Source organism: Gadus macrocephalus, chromosome 5 (genome assembly GCF_031168955.1).
Source record: "Gadus macrocephalus chromosome 5, ASM3116895v1".
NCBI classification, from domain to species: domain Eukaryota; kingdom Metazoa; phylum Chordata; class Actinopteri; order Gadiformes; family Gadidae; genus Gadus; species Gadus macrocephalus.
The window spans coordinates 11,892,984-11,910,405 of record NC_082386.1 but is presented as its reverse complement, the minus strand read 5'-3'; the positions used below and the strand labels follow the sequence as shown (position 1 = coordinate 11,910,405).

Below are 17,422 nucleotides of genomic sequence, written 5' to 3'. Positions count from 1 at the left end.
TTTACTGGGTTTGCTGGCTTAAAGTTTGCTTGTATGCAGTCACAGGCCTATATCACATTTGTTATCTTCGGGGCTTGCTTGATGAATATCAAACTAATTGGTCCTACTGTTAAAGCCACAGATCACCGCCTTTGCCTATTCTTTTTTTTTTCCTTTTGATATTTTCTAATGTAGGAGCTGGAGTTTTTATCGTTCATTTTGGAGTCAAGCTGGTGTCATGGTTCTTAGATGGCCGGGGGTTTCCATTCACAAGAGTCATGTATGGTTTTTTTTCAATAGTGACATTTTCCATGTCAAGTAGCTCATAAGGGACTTTCAATCCTTAATGTGATGCAGAGTATTTCTTCTCATTGGTATTGACCGTAGCAAGAAAAAAGGAATCCCTTGACATTGCTTACATTTCACTGTCATCATTCAGGACTAAAAGATGGAAAAAAGTGTGACTTCTGACATGTTTGTTCCCCCCTTCCCAGAGACCCCATTCTCGGGTCTATCTAGTTATCAATTGGCCCATTGTGTCGCGTCCTAATACTTAATTGTGCTAATTACTTGATAGGCTCCACTAACTCTTAACATGCTTGTCAGGATGCATCTTAAGTTACGGTTAACATTCGTCATGTAGTCCGGTTAACTCCAAAGGAATCCCATTCTGCTCTGAGCTCTCGCAGTCTGCTACCCCATTTGATACGTCTCTGGATCGGGCCCACTATAAGATAAGCCTATATCTGTAGCATGAGTACAAAAGTACAGTAACCCTATCAGAATCCATTTCTTCAGCAGTCAGAGGGAACCACTTGTTGGTGATGTGTTGGTGACCGGTGGTGCAGCTCTTACTCCAATTTTGACTGGGTGGAGAACCATGTACAGAACAATGTCATTGTAATGTCTTATTAAAAAAAAAAATAATTTTACAGGCCTCGTGTCTTTCTTCTATACCAGGGTCAGCAACCTTTTCAACATGCAGTGCCAGTTTGACATTTTCTCGTTAATGAGTGTGCCTTAAGCAACTATATATTAAACATTAAGCTGAATTATGACACAGCGACCAAAAACATTTCCAGAAGACCTGGAATTGTATGTTTTTTTTGTTATATTTGCAACATGGGATTACAAATTATAATTACATGTCCCATCTTAAAACATCCCTTTCAGAAACTTATTTAAAAACATATTTACAATGTTAGAAATCTAAAAAAACGAGAATATATGAGAATGGAACCATCCACATATCTTTAAGACATGTACAGCTTTGCAAAACCATGTGAAGGCATGCATACAGGCCACTTGCAACAATATTTTAAATATTTTGTTCTCTATTACTCACAACATAGGTTTAGGCTACATACTATTAATTGATCCCATTTCAGAACACTGCTTTCAGTAACTCATTTAAACATTTGCACTGGGAGGAAATGCCCCAAAACAATTGAGTGCAAAAAAATAATCGGTAGTAATGATTACACTGCCGCATTGTTTTTATTTTCTCAAGTGTACCAATGATTATGCTGCCACGTGCCAGTGGTGGCACGCGTGCCTTGGGTTGCCGACCCCTGTTCTATACCATGAATCACAGCCTTACGGCTTGCAGTAGCTTTGAATGTTTGTATGCCGGTATATTTACAGCCACTAGAATATTTTTGATTTGGGTGAAGGAATACATTTAGACAGGAGACTGATAAAACCGACTTTACACATAGTATTGATAAAGTGTAGAGTGCAAAATCTGCCTTTGTGTGGTTGACCTCAGTAGGCCCCCCTTTCACTGACAAATTTGCCAGTGAATGAGAAAATGGACAAAACAGGAAGTGGAACTGCTGGTCTTCAATGAACTGCAATGGTCACGTGGTGTGTGGGGTAGGGTCACACTAAGGCTGCAACATGCAGCAAATATTGTTGGCCATAACTGCACAAATTAAACAGCAAAAATGCATTTGCGTTACAAGTATAGTCATGGGTATTGTTGCGGCTTGCCAACATTGAGAAAGGAAAATATATTATCAGAGGCAGTAGTATATCATTTAATATTTTGATATGTTATGCATCAGGCTATGCAACAGCTGCTTAGTTTGATGGGGTGTTTATGTCATCTACATACCTTGTATTATGCCTATTCTGAAGTAACATTAAATCTACTGAGCATATCTGCAGGGATACTTAACCATGCCAAATTTCTCACTCATTAATTGGACTCTGTCATTTTCATCCATTATCCATATTTGTTAATTTGATTAATAGATTTCCTGACATTTTCTGTGAAATAAACAAGGAAAAGCATTATGTTTATGTATGACACTCAGAATATGCCTCTTACTCCATTATGCCTGAAAGTTGAGTGGGGTCTGGCTAAAACCAAGGACAAGCAGACATTATTGATTATCCTGCTGTTAAACCAAATCGTTCTTTGTGTGTACATTCACAAACGTCTGCCAGACACGCTATGCCTCAGGAGGATGTTTGCTTTCGCGTTGCTAAGGTTTCTGTCGGACAGGTCAGGTAACGCGCATAATTCACGCGTGAGAGCGGATGGAGAGAATAAAACCTGCATATGATGGTGGAAGGAAAGGATAAAAACCCATGCACTTGCACTTTCCTCTCTTTGAACAGGCAACTGGGCTTGGGGAGACTGATGTGGCTGCTAAACACATACTTTGGGCCAGGGCCCAGTCAGAAGCCTTGATTAGACACCGATGGCAGTTTAATTGGTCTGTAATGGCCACAGTGGCCTCTTCATTACAACCATATGATTTCCACAGACGTTAAAGATGACACGGTGGCCCCACCCACCCCGGGGTGAGGGCTGAGACGGGCTCAGGTTTTATGAGCTGTCCTTGGTTACGATGAGACTTCCTAGCCCTTTTGTGAACCCTCTGGGTTTGGCTGGAATTCCAGTTAGAAATGTTTTAAGAAAGGCACTGTAATATCTTCTAGGTATTGCTGAATATTGTGAGACAGATGTCTCCTTTCCTGGCGGCTACAGATTTGAGGGAGAAATTTCATTTAATCTTATTCACCAATGAGTCCAACAGAAAACAAATGAAGCTGGGTTCAGTACATTTCCCCACCTACTGCAAAATTCCCCACCTACTTTGTACAGCGAGCCCAATAATCCGGATGACAAAATCACCTCGGGCAGCCAGAAGGTCGTGTTTGTTGGGGCTGTTCCTATAGCGATTCTTAAATATGGCTTGGCTCCTGGTTTTGGTATCAGAACTGACCCAGTCTTCAGTTCCTGATATAGTTCCTCTATACTGCAAATAGAGGAACACTTTATTCTGCCCTTCACATGCTAATGTTTAGCAACATTTCACAAGAGCCTTTGAATTGGTATAAAAGCCTTTAACGACAAGCCCACAAACATACCATAAGTTGCCTGTTTTTGGAGACTTGGTTTAATGGTTTTAGTGGACCCTGGTTTATCTCGACCCTAGTTGGGGAAATGAGCTTCACCCAGGATTTCATTGGTCTGTATGCAAACACCATTTGGCATATGTTACCAAAGCCACACCCAAGGGGATTGTTGTCCTACCTTTATTTTCTTTCTACTCATGTGTATACCTGTGCACGATTGAACATACATGCCTATTAAGGCCGATTATTTTAAGTATTCCAAATAGTTGAGTGGAGAAGCACACAGCTCTGCCCACTGACTATTATCATCAAGGATAAACATGCATTAACCCCTTTGGGGAGGGAACCACTTTCTTACCCTAATCCCTGCACTCATGCTGTGTCTGATGGATGGTTCCCCGTTAATAGAGAACACCCACACGGTTTGATGCTAGGTCGGAAGTGGTTAAGTTTGGGGTTTTCTTTCTGTCGTTCTCAGACTACTGAAAGCATGCCTCTTCCTGCCTTGTGAAACGAATAAGCATACAAAGATGCACTCTGGCTTCTACTATGAGCTTGACTAGTCTATGGTTGATATCTTTAGTGTTTTTATATAGTCTTTTACTTGAAGAATTATAATTGACACCATTTGAAGGTTTTGGTGAGCAGTGCTATGGCGCACTGCGCTCTGGGCTTTAATCCAAGTTGCATTCCATTCATATCTGTGGCTCAAGGTCACTTTCATTTGGGGGGAAAATCGTGGTGGATTACAACCTTTTTATCATGGTCATTGAAACAATCATGACGTTCCATTTTAATATGAATCTAAAATATAATCGTAACTTTCCAGTTGAAGCATAGAGCTGTATCTATGCATGCATTACCCCTGTGGCTCTATCCTCTTGGGAAAGGTAATGTTTCTATCACAGCTGTTTTAATGTAATTAATGTTTACAGCTGTGTCTGAACTCCTCCAGCTGTGTTTTTTCAAGTTGATCTCAGTGAGGACATCACTGTGAATCGCCTCACACTGTGAGTTGTTAAATATGCCCCAAGGAGAATATTACAGGAGGATGGGAACACTCTGTTTTCGGAGGGTGGGGGGTTAAGGTATTGTTACAAACAATCTTTGTAAAGCTGAAAACCAGTCAGAATTAGTTTGAATTGTCCTAGATATACTAATTTCCACCAGTGATAGTCACGTTAGACAGACAAGACAAACCCTAGCTCTTTACACAAAAGTCGCTCCAACAGTCATCATAGTACTGGAGTGCGGTTTTAACCAGATTAAAAGGAACAGGTGTGATTCAGCTTCCAATATCAACCTTCAGTAGCTGTTTCCTCTTTCCTGCTTAAAGACTGAAACACATCAGCGACAATATGATGGACACTCCCCACGTTCCAATGGCTCCCTTCAGAGGACTGCACCCCGCTGCACGGAGAAGCGCCCCGGCTGGGCCGTATCTACCGCATCTAACAAGATTGCTGTAATTGCACAGAAGTCAGTGTTTGCTTACAGTGACAGTATGCCACACATCAGCCAACAGTCTGTGCCCGGAGAAACCCGTACATCCGTACCAAGCCCGGCCCCATTGCTCCTATACAATGGGGCCGGGACTACAAAGGGGTAATGACTCAGGAAAACAGACATGGACACCACACCACACACACACACACACACACACACCACCCCCTCCCTCTCTTCCTCCTGCTCCAGAGGAACAGCACAGTGTTATGCCATATGTTTAAGACAAACACTGGATCGATTCATTGGCTCTTATTCAGAAACAATTCTCACTATCACACATTTGTCCTATTGAGCAGGGAGTTGTTTCCTCGTTTTAAATGCATACTTCAAGTACAGGACTCTTATGCATCTATAATTTAGTAATATGACTGTCCTAACAATGTTTGTGTAGGCCAATACTAATGGTAAATAATGAAGAGTGGAATAGTGAGGTCAGTGCATCCAACATGCTCTTCCATGCTGATATCCTATAACTGCTGCCCAGCTGTCCTAACAGAATCCCTGCTGGTGGGGGGGTCAGGGTGCAACCGTTGAGACTGTGTCAAAGTGGGCGGAGTCTATTTACCCGTTGTATCTATAAATCAGAGTTGTGCTAGTGAGCATTGGTCCTGTATGAGTATGGAAAAAAGGGAAAGCTGCACAATCAGAAGACTCACTTTCTGTCTCCCTCGTCTATTTTTAATTAGCCCAGTTTGGTGTCTATTCTTGAGCCACTCCCTGCTAACTGGTGAGAAAATTAGGCTTCTATACTGGAACAGTGTCCCCTGGCTCCTGGCAGTGTGATGATGACGATGCCACAAAGGCCCCACTGTGTCGCTTGGCTGTGATGCAGCAAAGTAAAAAAAAAACAGCACACAGCCTTTTGAGTCACGCTCCATGCCTCCTCCACCCATCCTGCTGATGTTTCTCTCAATTCTGCTGTTAAAAACTATGAGAAAATACTTAAATGGCAGATGGTGATGGTGTTTTATTAGGTTTAATGCCGTTAACAGGGATGCCTCAAATATAACAGAGCAGAGATGTACCTCTGCGCTGTCATAATGGACAGAATTGTCAACCTGTGAACTTTAATGAGTACCTTTGATAGTCGTTAACTCTCTTATTGCTCTCTCATTACACAGGTGAGTCATTGCCATTTTTAGCACCATCTGTTGGTGGGAAATGACCACATTATGGCTTTGCTGTACTCGTTCAGTGTGAGGATCTTCCATACCACCACACTTGAAATTCCATTCAATTTCAAAAGGGGATGCTTAAGCTGCAAGGTATAATAATTGGTTTCAACAGTTACTGGGGAGCCAGAATTCGGTACCAACTCAGAGAAAAGGAATTAGCCCTCATGTACTCTGACCAAGGTCAAAGAAGGGACTATGGGGATTGGTTTTCTAAATATCCCATGGGCCAGATGGGCCAAGTCAAAGTGTCAGTGCAGGGGTGGGAAAAATGAACTCAAAGCAGAAGGCTATGCATAGCACATCCCTGACTAGCCATTATTTCACTGTTCAACTGCTACAGCTGCGCTTACAGTAATTTCTGGGAGCAGAATAATACACAAAAGCCTAAAGGACTCCAGTGTTAAACCGTCATTTCTCAGAAACATAGCACTTACGTTTAGGCTATGTCTGTAGACATAATTTACCATCCATTTCCAGGGATATATATATCCAAAGCTTAACCTATGTATCAATCTACAATCAACTTATTTGAATTCAGAAAATAAATACTGTGGAGAAATGCAGATCACTTTTTTGCAAGTACAAAATCCAGTCACTAAATGAATGCAAGGTCCTGTGCCATCGCAGATAGTCCGGTTACATTCTGAGCAGATTCTTGGCCAGCAGTTTATCCTTGCTCTTATCCACCTCCTTACAATTACCTCACTAGTCTCAGCCTTGGAACAAACGCTACTTGTTATTAGTGGGCCTACGGCCTAGAACATTTTACTTATTATCCTGGTGAACTCAAGAGTTGAAGGCCGCCGTTCCCAATGCATACAACCCCCACTATGTAAACAGGGGGGAGGTGGGATGAAAGGTAGTGGGGCCACTGCATGCCTGTGGACGTACGGGGCATGCTGCATGGTTTATGCCTGAAATAAGGGCCATAATCTTCCAGCTAATCTGGGGCTTTTAAAAGGCATTCCTCTCGCATGGTGGGCAGTGCCGTTCAGGGTGTCTGACAGGCAGCCAGTGCAGTTTCAGCTCTGAAATTACAGGCATTTAACCTAGTGTTTATCTACCTCTTTCCCTCAACTTTGATGTATTAGCAATGCATTGTATCTATCTTTTATATTCCTTGTGCTATGATGTAATATCTCAGATTTACAATAATATAATCTTCTCATTTTGCCTACCTGGCTCTTTAGATAATCTTGGGGGTGGACTAGTAAAGATTAGATTATCTTTAGTGTAGAGATAATCTTCAGTAATTCAAGTAATTCAATTTGAACAATTGATGCCCCCTAGTGTTTGTGGCATAATCCACCAATTATCTGAATGTATGCTATTACTTATTATACATTGTTGAAAAGGATAAATCCTTATTACTAGAATCAAATAAATCTGAGACATGGCCAGTTAGAAAACATCATAGAAGGGCACTAAAAAATGAGAGGCCTCCATAACCAATGGTTCAATCAAATAGCCCTGAGCGGAGTGTGTATTGTAAATGCTAAATGTCAGAGTGTTGGTTGAAATGAACCCCAGACAGAAATCAGAGGATGATTCAAAGTATCATCCGTAATAAAAAGATACGGCACATCCACTCACAGCAACCTTGCATACATTATCTAAGCTGTCTGATGACTAATACTAATAATAGTCTATAATCCCCCCAACTTTATAGGACTAATTGGACATTAGACTGCCTTGGCATAAGATTAAGGCGCTGGCTGAACGAGGAAGGGGCAAGCGCCAGGCCTTTTGTTGAGGACACCCACAACTCGATTTAACAACACGGTGCAGATAGAATACAGCTTGTAAACTGCCAAAAAGCTCACTCAAAATTCAAGTACACAGCGAAAGGAATATAAAGAGAACACACATGTAGGCTTATGGTTTCTCTTAGGATTTAGTATTATTAAAATTATTAAAAAAAAAATATTAAAAAAAAATTCAGATAAAAAAGGTTTAACTGAATCACTGATGTCATACAATTAACAAGGTAGAAAGGTTTATTTGATTGTAGGGAGGATATCTGTTGTTCCTTTCAATTCATTTGTTTTAAGAGAAAAACACGTAAAGTCACTAAAACTTAGTGAATTAACAATTACCGGATGAAAGTCACAAAAAAAATTCACACACTTCTTCAAAACAGAAGGACAAATTATTAACAAATATTCTTCTGCCTCACTCAGGAAAGGCAAATGTTATAAATAATAATTCAGATATTCCGTTTTATATTCAGTATTCGGATGTCCGGACTGCTGAATTCTGGGTCTTGCTGTTCTAAAGGAACTGCCTCCCAGTTGAAGTCTTTCCGCAGCAACTTAAAAAAAGAAGCAATAATCAAGCATACATGCAATTCAAAAAATACAAAATAATGATTTGTTCACTGGAAGATAAGGGATAGATAACAATATACATTATTTTCTTACCTCGAAGAACTGTGCTTCGACTCTTGGGTTAATGCCAACAGTTCTGTGCTCATAGCAGCAAATGATGCAAGTTGAGGGTCCGGAAAGTTTCTTCAAGCTTTCCACCAATGGCACAACAGACTAAATCATATAGGCTTAATGAGACATGTTGCAAATCTGCAATATATGAATTTCTATCACAATGTTTATTTATTATTATTCATTTATTAGTTTGCTTTATTTTAGAGGAATACTTTGATTCTGAAAATGATGAAATCATCTGTTCATAATAGCCCTAATAGATACATTACCTGTTCATAATAGATACAATCCGCCATCAACACATAGTCTGGAGGTGGGAGGAAGTCCGAAACATCTTCACCCCTTTAAAACGGATAATCAATTACATTCAACATTTTGGAAAGCTCTTAGGAATTCAATTAGGTCGGCTAGGTCGAGTTTATAAGGAACTCCAAAACAGGCACAGATGTAAAACAGAAAATAAGTACAAACCATTTAAGTACCTTGGCAGTGATGGATCCACAGCTAATAACCCCCTTGTTTTCTACGATATTTACTTGCAGGAGTGTCTGCAAATCCTCCAAGTCTGTCACGGTGACGTGAGCTCTGTTACGATTAATACAATTAATTATTTCAACACATTCAAAGTAAAACGTTACCTATAACGTGACAGCACTAATCATGACAGGTTGAGACTAAATGTATCTGAATACCAAGTTACCCTAATGATGCAGCCATCAGCCCAACAACTCCAGTGCCTGCTCCCAACTCCAGTACATGTTGGCCAGCCCATCTGTTCCCTCCGGTAGCCGGGTCCTTAAAGCTTCTCGTTTCCAGATATTTTGCCAGCACGATCGCTGCATCCCAAACCACACAACCAACGTCTCCTTTGTGGCATTGTTTTAATTTGAGAACACACCCATCATTTTTCTCGATTTCTCTCACAAAATAGCTACTTTCTTTTTCTGCCGCCATACTTAAGACTTAAGAGTCCGCGCTGATAATCTTCCCCACATTCTTCCTCCCTGACTGAAGGTTCCTCTTCGTCATGTTCCTCTTCGTCATGTTCCTCTTCGTCAAGTTCCTCCTCGGCTGACAGCCAAGTCCTTCTTTATAAAATATTTTTTATATAGTCAGTATATATAATTGTGTTCAAATATTTTAATATCACTATCAATTCTCAAAAGTATAATTTTGGACTAGATTCTTAAATTACAAAACAAAGGACTTATGCTCGGTTATAGACTACTGGATGGTTTAAAACCGTTTAATGTAAAATATTTTTTTCATAAAAGTTGGTTAAAAAGCGGGATGGGACTTTATAGTTATATTATATGTAAAATCCAATATTAATGCAAACATTACGCGTGTGTTACGAAACGCGCGAGAGCAGCACTTTGTACAATACATACGCGCGCACGCGCTTCTCGTGACAAGTTTATGGCGGTTTTCTTAGTTTTCGCTAACGGCAAAAACATCTAGTTAGCTATCAAGAATTGAATATGTTTCAAAGCAGCACGGAGGAGGTGACCACGGGCGGCGGAGGCACACCTGAATCAGGACAAAGCTCTGGCGTGTCTCCGTTGGGTCGAGGTAGGCATGATGTGCCGGTCTCCATGGACCCCGGGTCATCCTCATCCTCATCACGCCAGAGTTCAGGGGCGCCAAACACAAGTTCTCGCCGCGCTTCATCACCTGCGTCCGGTATGTGATGGTGACTGCCATGATAATAAATAGGCCTGCATTAACTGTTGAACATTCCAGATTGAGAATAATTATATTTATACATGCCAATGAACAAACAACCTCAAGAGGCAATACAGTGAGGAAAGTCTTAATGCTAATGTTCACAGTTATTTTGGACTGAATTACAATTCTGAAATGGCTTCCCCTCACCTTGATTTGATACAGGTCCATCTCAGCATCTTTTTAGATTGGGTCAGGCTGGTCACTTCATCCCTCCATCTACCACTGGCAGCTCTTTCAGGGGAACCCCACGATTCAGGAAGACCCCAGGTTCTGGTGGCCCAGGGGCCCATTCTGCACGAACCCCGCTTACTGAGCATACCGGTACACTACAGCACTAAATCCTGGTCTATTAAAGCGACAGACACAGTTACATTTACATTAAGGACATTTAGCAGATGCTTTAATCCAAAGCGACTTACAATTAGTTAATTTGTCAGAAGAAAGTGAAACTATAGCGCTGTCGGTACAGTAAGGATATTCATAGAACAAATTGCCAAGCACTAACAATTGTTAAGTTATCCTCTTCCCCATAAAGTACAAAGATAGCTAGGAAGATAGCTATACAAAGAACTATTTTTTAGTGCAAGGACGTACAACATACAATAAGTGTACATTAAGTGCCAGGACGTACAACATTTGTGCCAGGATGTACAACATAAGACACAACTATCCCATCAATGTTCTCATTCTAACTTCTCCGATGGTGTAGGAACGACCTGCTCTTCTGCTGCCTCCACCAGCTGTGCCTCGGTGATTGTTGCTGTGGTGGAAGGCCGGGGTTTGGCCAGGGGAGAGATCGGTATGGCCAGCCTCAACTTGAAATGCCCCGAGCTTGTCCTCTCTCAGTTTGCAGACACAGGGACCTATGCTAAGGTAACACAGTCACAACTTATAAATGTCGGCGCACTCGTCTACATTCCAGGTTTATAGGGGTGTGTGAATCCGGAGTACTAATGCTGTTCATTTGAAGGTAATCACCAAGCTTCATATCCTGGTGCCGTTGGAGATACTGATGCCAGACACAGCCAGCGAGAAGGGTAAAGGGACCAAGCTGTTCAGCCTCATCACAGAGAACTTCCAGGTGCTAGTGCAACACAGAACCCTGCCATCAGAAATATCATATTCACCAGAAATAACAAACTCCAAACCGGGGCCTTGTTTTACCCGTTGGTTATGTGTTCCTGTCAGACGGTTGCTTTTACTGCAATCCAAAGGAAGTACTTCAACGAGAGGAAGGGACTGGAGTACCTTCAACAGCTGTGCGCTCCAGAGTTTGGGACAGTCGTCATGGAAGTGCAGGCTAAGTACGCTGCGTTGTTTTGGAGCTAAGCGGCAGATATTGTAAATACGCACGAAACAAAACAGGAAAGTTCACGCATGGGAGCTCATGTTCAGCGTTTACCAAGACTCTGCATCGCCAACCCCCCACACCCCTGTTGCACACTTATTGTATGCTGTAAATCCTGCCATTTAATGTCCGCACTTATTGTATGTTGTGTACGTCCTTGCACTTAAAAAATAGTGCTCAACATTGTGTAGGATTTATCCTAGCTAGCTTTGTTGTATACAGGGGAAGGTGTTAATCTAGGTCGCTTTGGATAATAGCGTCTGCTATATGCCCTGAATGTAAATGTAAATCTACTTTCCCACGTGTCCTTTTTGTTAGGTATTATTGCTTGGCGGCTGCGGCCTCATTGCTGAAATACTTAGAGTTCATCCAGAACTCCATTTATGCTCCAAAGTCGCTTAAAGTCATCTTTAAAGGGAGTGAACAGACCGCCATGATCGACTCAGCGTCTGCCACTAACTTGGAGTTGGTGGTGAACAACAGGGACCGCAGGTATAAGGCAATCATACAATCTTCTTAACAGATATAATGTTCTACTCCCTACCATTACGATGGCCCTGCAGCTAGGTCTACCACATGGCACAAATACAATAATCATGTATTGATAAAAATGTTATGTTTGCCTAAAAAATATATGTAGACTATATGCAAACCTTCCTGCACTAAATGCATTGCCAATGAGTAACAATAAGTCAGGGTTCCATACTATCTCTGTTGAATGCATTTCTCGGCGGGAGTCCTGCTAGAGTGTTTGGTGTATCTGTCTGATGCGTGTACCTAGGAGCGAACACACTCTTTTTGGAGTGCTCAACTATACAAAGACTATGGGTGGTGGTCGAAGGCTGCGCTCCAACATCCTGGAGCCGCTGCTTGATGTGGATACCATCAGCCTCCGCCTGGACGCCATACAGGAGCTGCTGCAGGAGGAGGAGCTGTTCTACGGCCTGAGAAATGGTCAGGTTAAAGGGGACCTATTATGCTTTTTCGACTTTTATGACCTATAAACGTTGTTGATCGTCATGTTTAACCATACTAAAGTGTCAAATGATGACGTACATGCATTTCGACGTATTCCCTGCTGACAGTCTGGGGTGGCTGTGCAGAGCGCTAAACACTCGGGACAACGATTGCGATTCACTTGTTCACATTTCCGGGAAACATCTACGTAGACGTACTCCTGCCACGCCCCCATATGCCTGGTCAAATCTGGCCGTGCGCGCGCTCCAAGGTAACCAATCACAACGGAGTTGGGTTGGCAGGAGGGGGGCGAGGGGGCGGAGAAGGACGAAACGGAGCGTTGACAAAGAAGGCTGAAAGCGCCAAGATGAGAGGAAGAGTTTCCCGAAAATCTACATCGTTTTTTGTGTATGGTTAAACATGACTATCAATCATTATAACAACGTTTATAGGTCATAAAAGTCGAAAAGCATAATAGGTCCCCTTTAATAAAGCGCCGCTTTGGGTTACAGGATCATCTGTATTGTACAGAGATTTTGTACGATGGCCTAAAGTTTGACTTGTATTTTCTTCTAGCAATAGGTCATTTCCTCGACATAGATCAACTGCTCTCGGTCCTTGTCCAGATTCCAAAGCAGGAAACGGTGTGTGGGGTGGATACATTGCTTTTAGTTATATTATTTTATCTGTGTCTTTTAAATGATAATAATTCAAGATAGGATGACTGTACAATCCCAAGTTGTGCACGGTTTATCAAATATTAATATTGGCTTTATTGGAGTAATCATTAAATATTTAATATTTAAAATAAAGTTTTAAAATTCAATTATGAATTTTTCAGTCAAAACATTGTAAATACAGTAAAAAAACATTCATACACAGTAATATAAAAGGGATCATCAGCATTCAGTGGTTTGAATCAAGTATATATTATATATAATTTAAATGCTACTGCTGTAATCTAAAGTGCACCCTGCTCTGACTTGATACTGTTTACTCTATGTCTGAAGGTACAAGTTGCTGAGGCCAAAATCACACACGCCATTCAGTTGAAACACACACTGGATTTAGTGCCATCCCTAAGGGTATGTCTTTGTTAGTATGCAATATTTTAAATGAACTTAACAAATGTATGTAGCATAAAACATTAAAATCATTGTATTTCAACAGATGGTGTTAAAGAAGTGCACCACTGCTCTGCTGAAGGCTTACAGCACCTCGCTAGAGGATAACAGGTAAACACAGTACTGTTACGCTCTCATGGTAAATACTCTCCATTTGACTCTGCTCGTTGTCGTTTACTGGACTGGCTATGAATAGTTTGACCCTTGAGCTGATTCCTGTGTCCTGTACCTTCTCACACGTTAAGGTTTGACACAATCCTGGAGCAGATCAAGACAGTAATTAACGATGACACCACCTACATGAAGGGCAGCCTCAGCATGCGCACTCAAAAGTGCTACGCTGTGCGGCCCAACATCAACCAGTTCCTGGACATTGCCCGACGGGCGTACACCGAGATAGTGGATGACATTGCCGGTACTTTTCCTGGATGGGCCGATATTACGCTCTGTCTTCCAATGTTGCTTGCATTGTAACACAATGACTTAACAAACCATTTGGTGATCACCAGGGCTGGTTGACCAGCTGGGGGAGAGGCATGGCCTGCCCATGCGTACCAGCTTCAGCACGGCCAGAGGTTTCTTTATCCAGATGAAGTTTGAAGGGGCGGCCTTTCCAGACGGAAAGCTCCCAGCCGAGTTCCTCAAGGTGACAATGAGCCCTCTGTGGGCTTAAGGTCTTTCCGTGATGCCTTTGTATTCCTTACGTTGTGGATTGATGTGATGCATTAGTCTCCCCAACTCTCCACCCAGGTAACCAAGCAGAAGAACAGCTACAGCTTCACTACTGCAGATCTGATGAAGATGAACTACCGCTGTGATGAGGCCCTGAGGGAGATCTTCCACATGTCCTATGTGTAATCAGCTACGAATAATACGTCTTATCCGAATGAACAACGATCCAATAAGTTCTTACTTTACTGCAGGAAAATGTATATGTTGGCACTTAAATGCAAAAACGTTTTTTGCATGATTTATGTGAAGGGGAAAAATAATATAACTATTTTGATAACTAGCAGAAGAAATGTATTATTTTGTTGTTGCCCAGGAGAGGGTGCTATTTGTCAAATTATATTTTGCTCGCATTCATGACCCACAACCAATATATCCCTGCAGGGTAATATGCCAACTGCTGAGTATTGTCCATGAGCACATCCACTGCCTCTACAAGCTCTCAGAAGCGGTCTCAATGTTGGACATGTTGGTGTCGCTTGCTAATGCATGCACAATGTCAGACTATGGTAAGTCTGAAGAAAGAAACATTATTTATGTCATTTTAGTCTCAGTTACCTCAATCATCATTATTGATAATTACAACAAATTAGCATATAAGTATGAGTGCCTATAATGTGTAACAGTCAGCCTGTTCCCTACCACGCATTGCAGCCCCACGTTGCTATGCTAAATTTGCAGCTGGTCTCAATTTAGTTGTGTGTGGGAAGTGCCTGCGTTAGCATCAGCCCTATCCACCACATGGGCAGCAAGAACAACCCCTCAGCTGTCTCAACGCATCTCTGTATAGCCGCTTGCTGACTGCACCGCCCCTTCCATGTCAGCCAGCTTGCACTCAGATTACACTTGTTACATAAGCTCTCCACAGTATTTAACCAGACCCATATCTACCGAGCTGGCTCGGCTCACTGAGCACACACAACTCCCTCAAACATTTATGTTGTTTTCTTCTAGCAAAACCAAAACTCTTTCTCTCTTTGATAACTTTTTCCAGAGCCAAATTGTACCCATAACCTATTAAGTATTGATCGGTATGAATGCCAAGTTGATATTTGCAAGCCTAAAGACCAAATGCATCCTTTGCATGTGGATTTTAAAGAACTTACTGCTATGAATGTATAAAAGTATAAAACTGTTTAAACATTACTCACAATTACACGATATAAATATATTAAAAAGTATCAGTATACAATGCATGAATAACAATACATTGGTTTCTTGTGTACGGTAGTGCGTCCAGAGTTTACAGACACACTGGCCATCAAACAGGGCCGCCATCCCATTCTGGAGCGCATCGCCGGCCGGCAGCCCGTGTCCAACAACAGCTACATCTCAGACGGAGCCAACTTTGTCATTGTCACTGGACCCAACATGAGTGGAAAATCCACTTACCTCAAACAGGTGGCGCTGTGTCAGATCATGGCTCAGATAGGTGAGGAACAGTCTGTATCCTATGAATTGTGAAATACTTCCTTCCACATGGTATAATGTGAGGACTTAGACGTATGGACTTGTAAACAAACATTGAACCGTTTTCCAGGCTCCTTCGTTCCTGCAGAATATGCCTCGTTCCGCATCGCTGATCAGATATTCACCAGAATCGGGGTGGATGATGATTTTGAGACCAACTCTTCCACCTTTATGGTGGAAATGAAGGAGGTACATTTGGTTCATCGTGTTTGCTTGCTTTTGCTGGTTATTGTGGGCTTTTTTTAAAAGCATATCATGTTATTATTGCATCCCTTAGGTCTCCTATATAATCCACAATGTAAGCAGTAGATCTTTAATCATCATCGATGAGTTGGGGCGTGGCACCAGTGCAGAGGAGGGTATTGGCATCTGCCACTCGGTGTGCGAGTTCCTTCTGAGCCAAAAGGTAGGCCGCATGCCATCCCAAAACTGCATATCCACTCCCTATTCTGACTCATGCAGAACCTGTATCGCCCATCAATGCCTTCTCTACAGGCCTAACAAGTAAACCAATTTTATATAGAATACAAAGGTTAATGGGTAGGGTGGTGTGTCACAATGTGTTGTGATAATTGTTTAATAATGAACAGGATTGCTGTCAAACTTCTTGTTCTCAGGCATTCACTTTGTTTGCAACACACTTCCTGGAGCTCTGCCAGCTAGAGGCTCTCTATCCCAACGTGGAGAACCAGCACATGGAGGTGCAACACTCGCGCGGGGAGGCCGGCGCAGAGACAGTGGTCTTTACCCACGTGCTGTGTCGAGGACGCTCGGAGGAAAGACAATACGGTGCTGGATCCTGGGCATGGCATTGTTCTCCGCTGTAGAGTCCAGTGGTTGAACAAATGGTTTTGTGGTTTTTGCTCTGCTAGGTTTGAGAGCAGCAGAGATGACTGCCCTGCCACAAAGCATTATCCAAAATGCAAAGGCCATTTCCTCAAGGGTCAGCCAGCATCTTTTGGTAGGCTTCCTGTGGCGTCATGGTGTACACATACCATGAAAATACTTTGTATCATGTATTTATATTTTATTATTTATATTAAAAATGCACTGTGTGCAAGATGTGAATCATACAACTTAAGTTAAGCAGTGACACTATTCCTGGAGCCATTCAGTGGCACATTGCAGACCCCTAATGTTGAATGATATAAAAGTGTCCCTACTTTGAGCCATTGTATTATCACATATCTGCGGACATCTAACTTTATGACATCTAACTTTATGGACATCTTACTTTATATTATACTCCCCCTCCCCCCCTTGACTAGGCCAAACAGCAGAGTGATCCAGAAACACAACAGCAGAGAGCAGTGCACCACCTGGCCACTCGCCTCTTGCAGACTGCTAGGAACTCTAAACTGGACCAAGACAGCCTGAGAATCTATCTGAAAGGCCTGAAGAAGAACTATGAGGCATCTATACAGGCAACAATGCAGGCAGGGGATGTAGAGGAAGAATAAGTGGTTTGATTGTCCTTTGGGGTCACATATAACTCTAAGAGGGATAGAGGCGTTTCAGAATGATGAAAATGTTGTTATGAATATATTTATGTTGATAAATTATTCAGTTGGGAAACCCCACCTTCTTCTATGACAA

The 17,422-nt window shown here is 42.0% G+C and overlaps 2 protein-coding genes across 2 annotated transcripts; one reads left to right on the top strand and one right to left on the bottom strand.

Annotated features, from left to right (window-relative positions):
- Positions 1-8,008: 8,008 nt before the first annotated feature.
- vcpkmt (valosin containing protein lysine (K) methyltransferase) lies at positions 8,009-9,472 on the bottom strand. The gene is made up of 5 exons (XM_060052341.1): positions 9,171-9,472; positions 8,942-9,055; positions 8,740-8,812; positions 8,450-8,569; positions 8,009-8,340 (listed from the first exon to the last, which is right to left on the bottom strand). The coding sequence occupies exons 1-5, from the start codon at positions 9,422-9,424 to the stop codon at positions 8,236-8,238; spliced, it is 666 nt and encodes a 221-aa protein (XP_059908324.1). The 5' UTR covers positions 9,425-9,472; the 3' UTR covers positions 8,009-8,235.
- A 31-nt stretch (positions 9,473-9,503) lies between these two features.
- msh4 (mutS homolog 4) lies at positions 9,504-17,348 on the top strand. The gene is made up of 20 exons (XM_060052338.1): positions 9,504-10,153; positions 10,361-10,519; positions 10,908-11,071; positions 11,169-11,279; positions 11,387-11,502; positions 11,865-12,038; positions 12,328-12,500; positions 13,080-13,147; positions 13,514-13,588; positions 13,674-13,738; positions 13,873-14,042; positions 14,137-14,273; positions 14,378-14,481; positions 14,741-14,865; positions 15,588-15,788; positions 15,897-16,015; positions 16,104-16,232; positions 16,444-16,615; positions 16,699-16,787; positions 17,095-17,348. The coding sequence occupies exons 1-20, from the start codon at positions 9,952-9,954 to the stop codon at positions 17,284-17,286; spliced, it is 2,745 nt and encodes a 914-aa protein (XP_059908321.1). The 5' UTR covers positions 9,504-9,951; the 3' UTR covers positions 17,287-17,348.
- Positions 17,349-17,422: the final 74 nt, after the last annotated feature.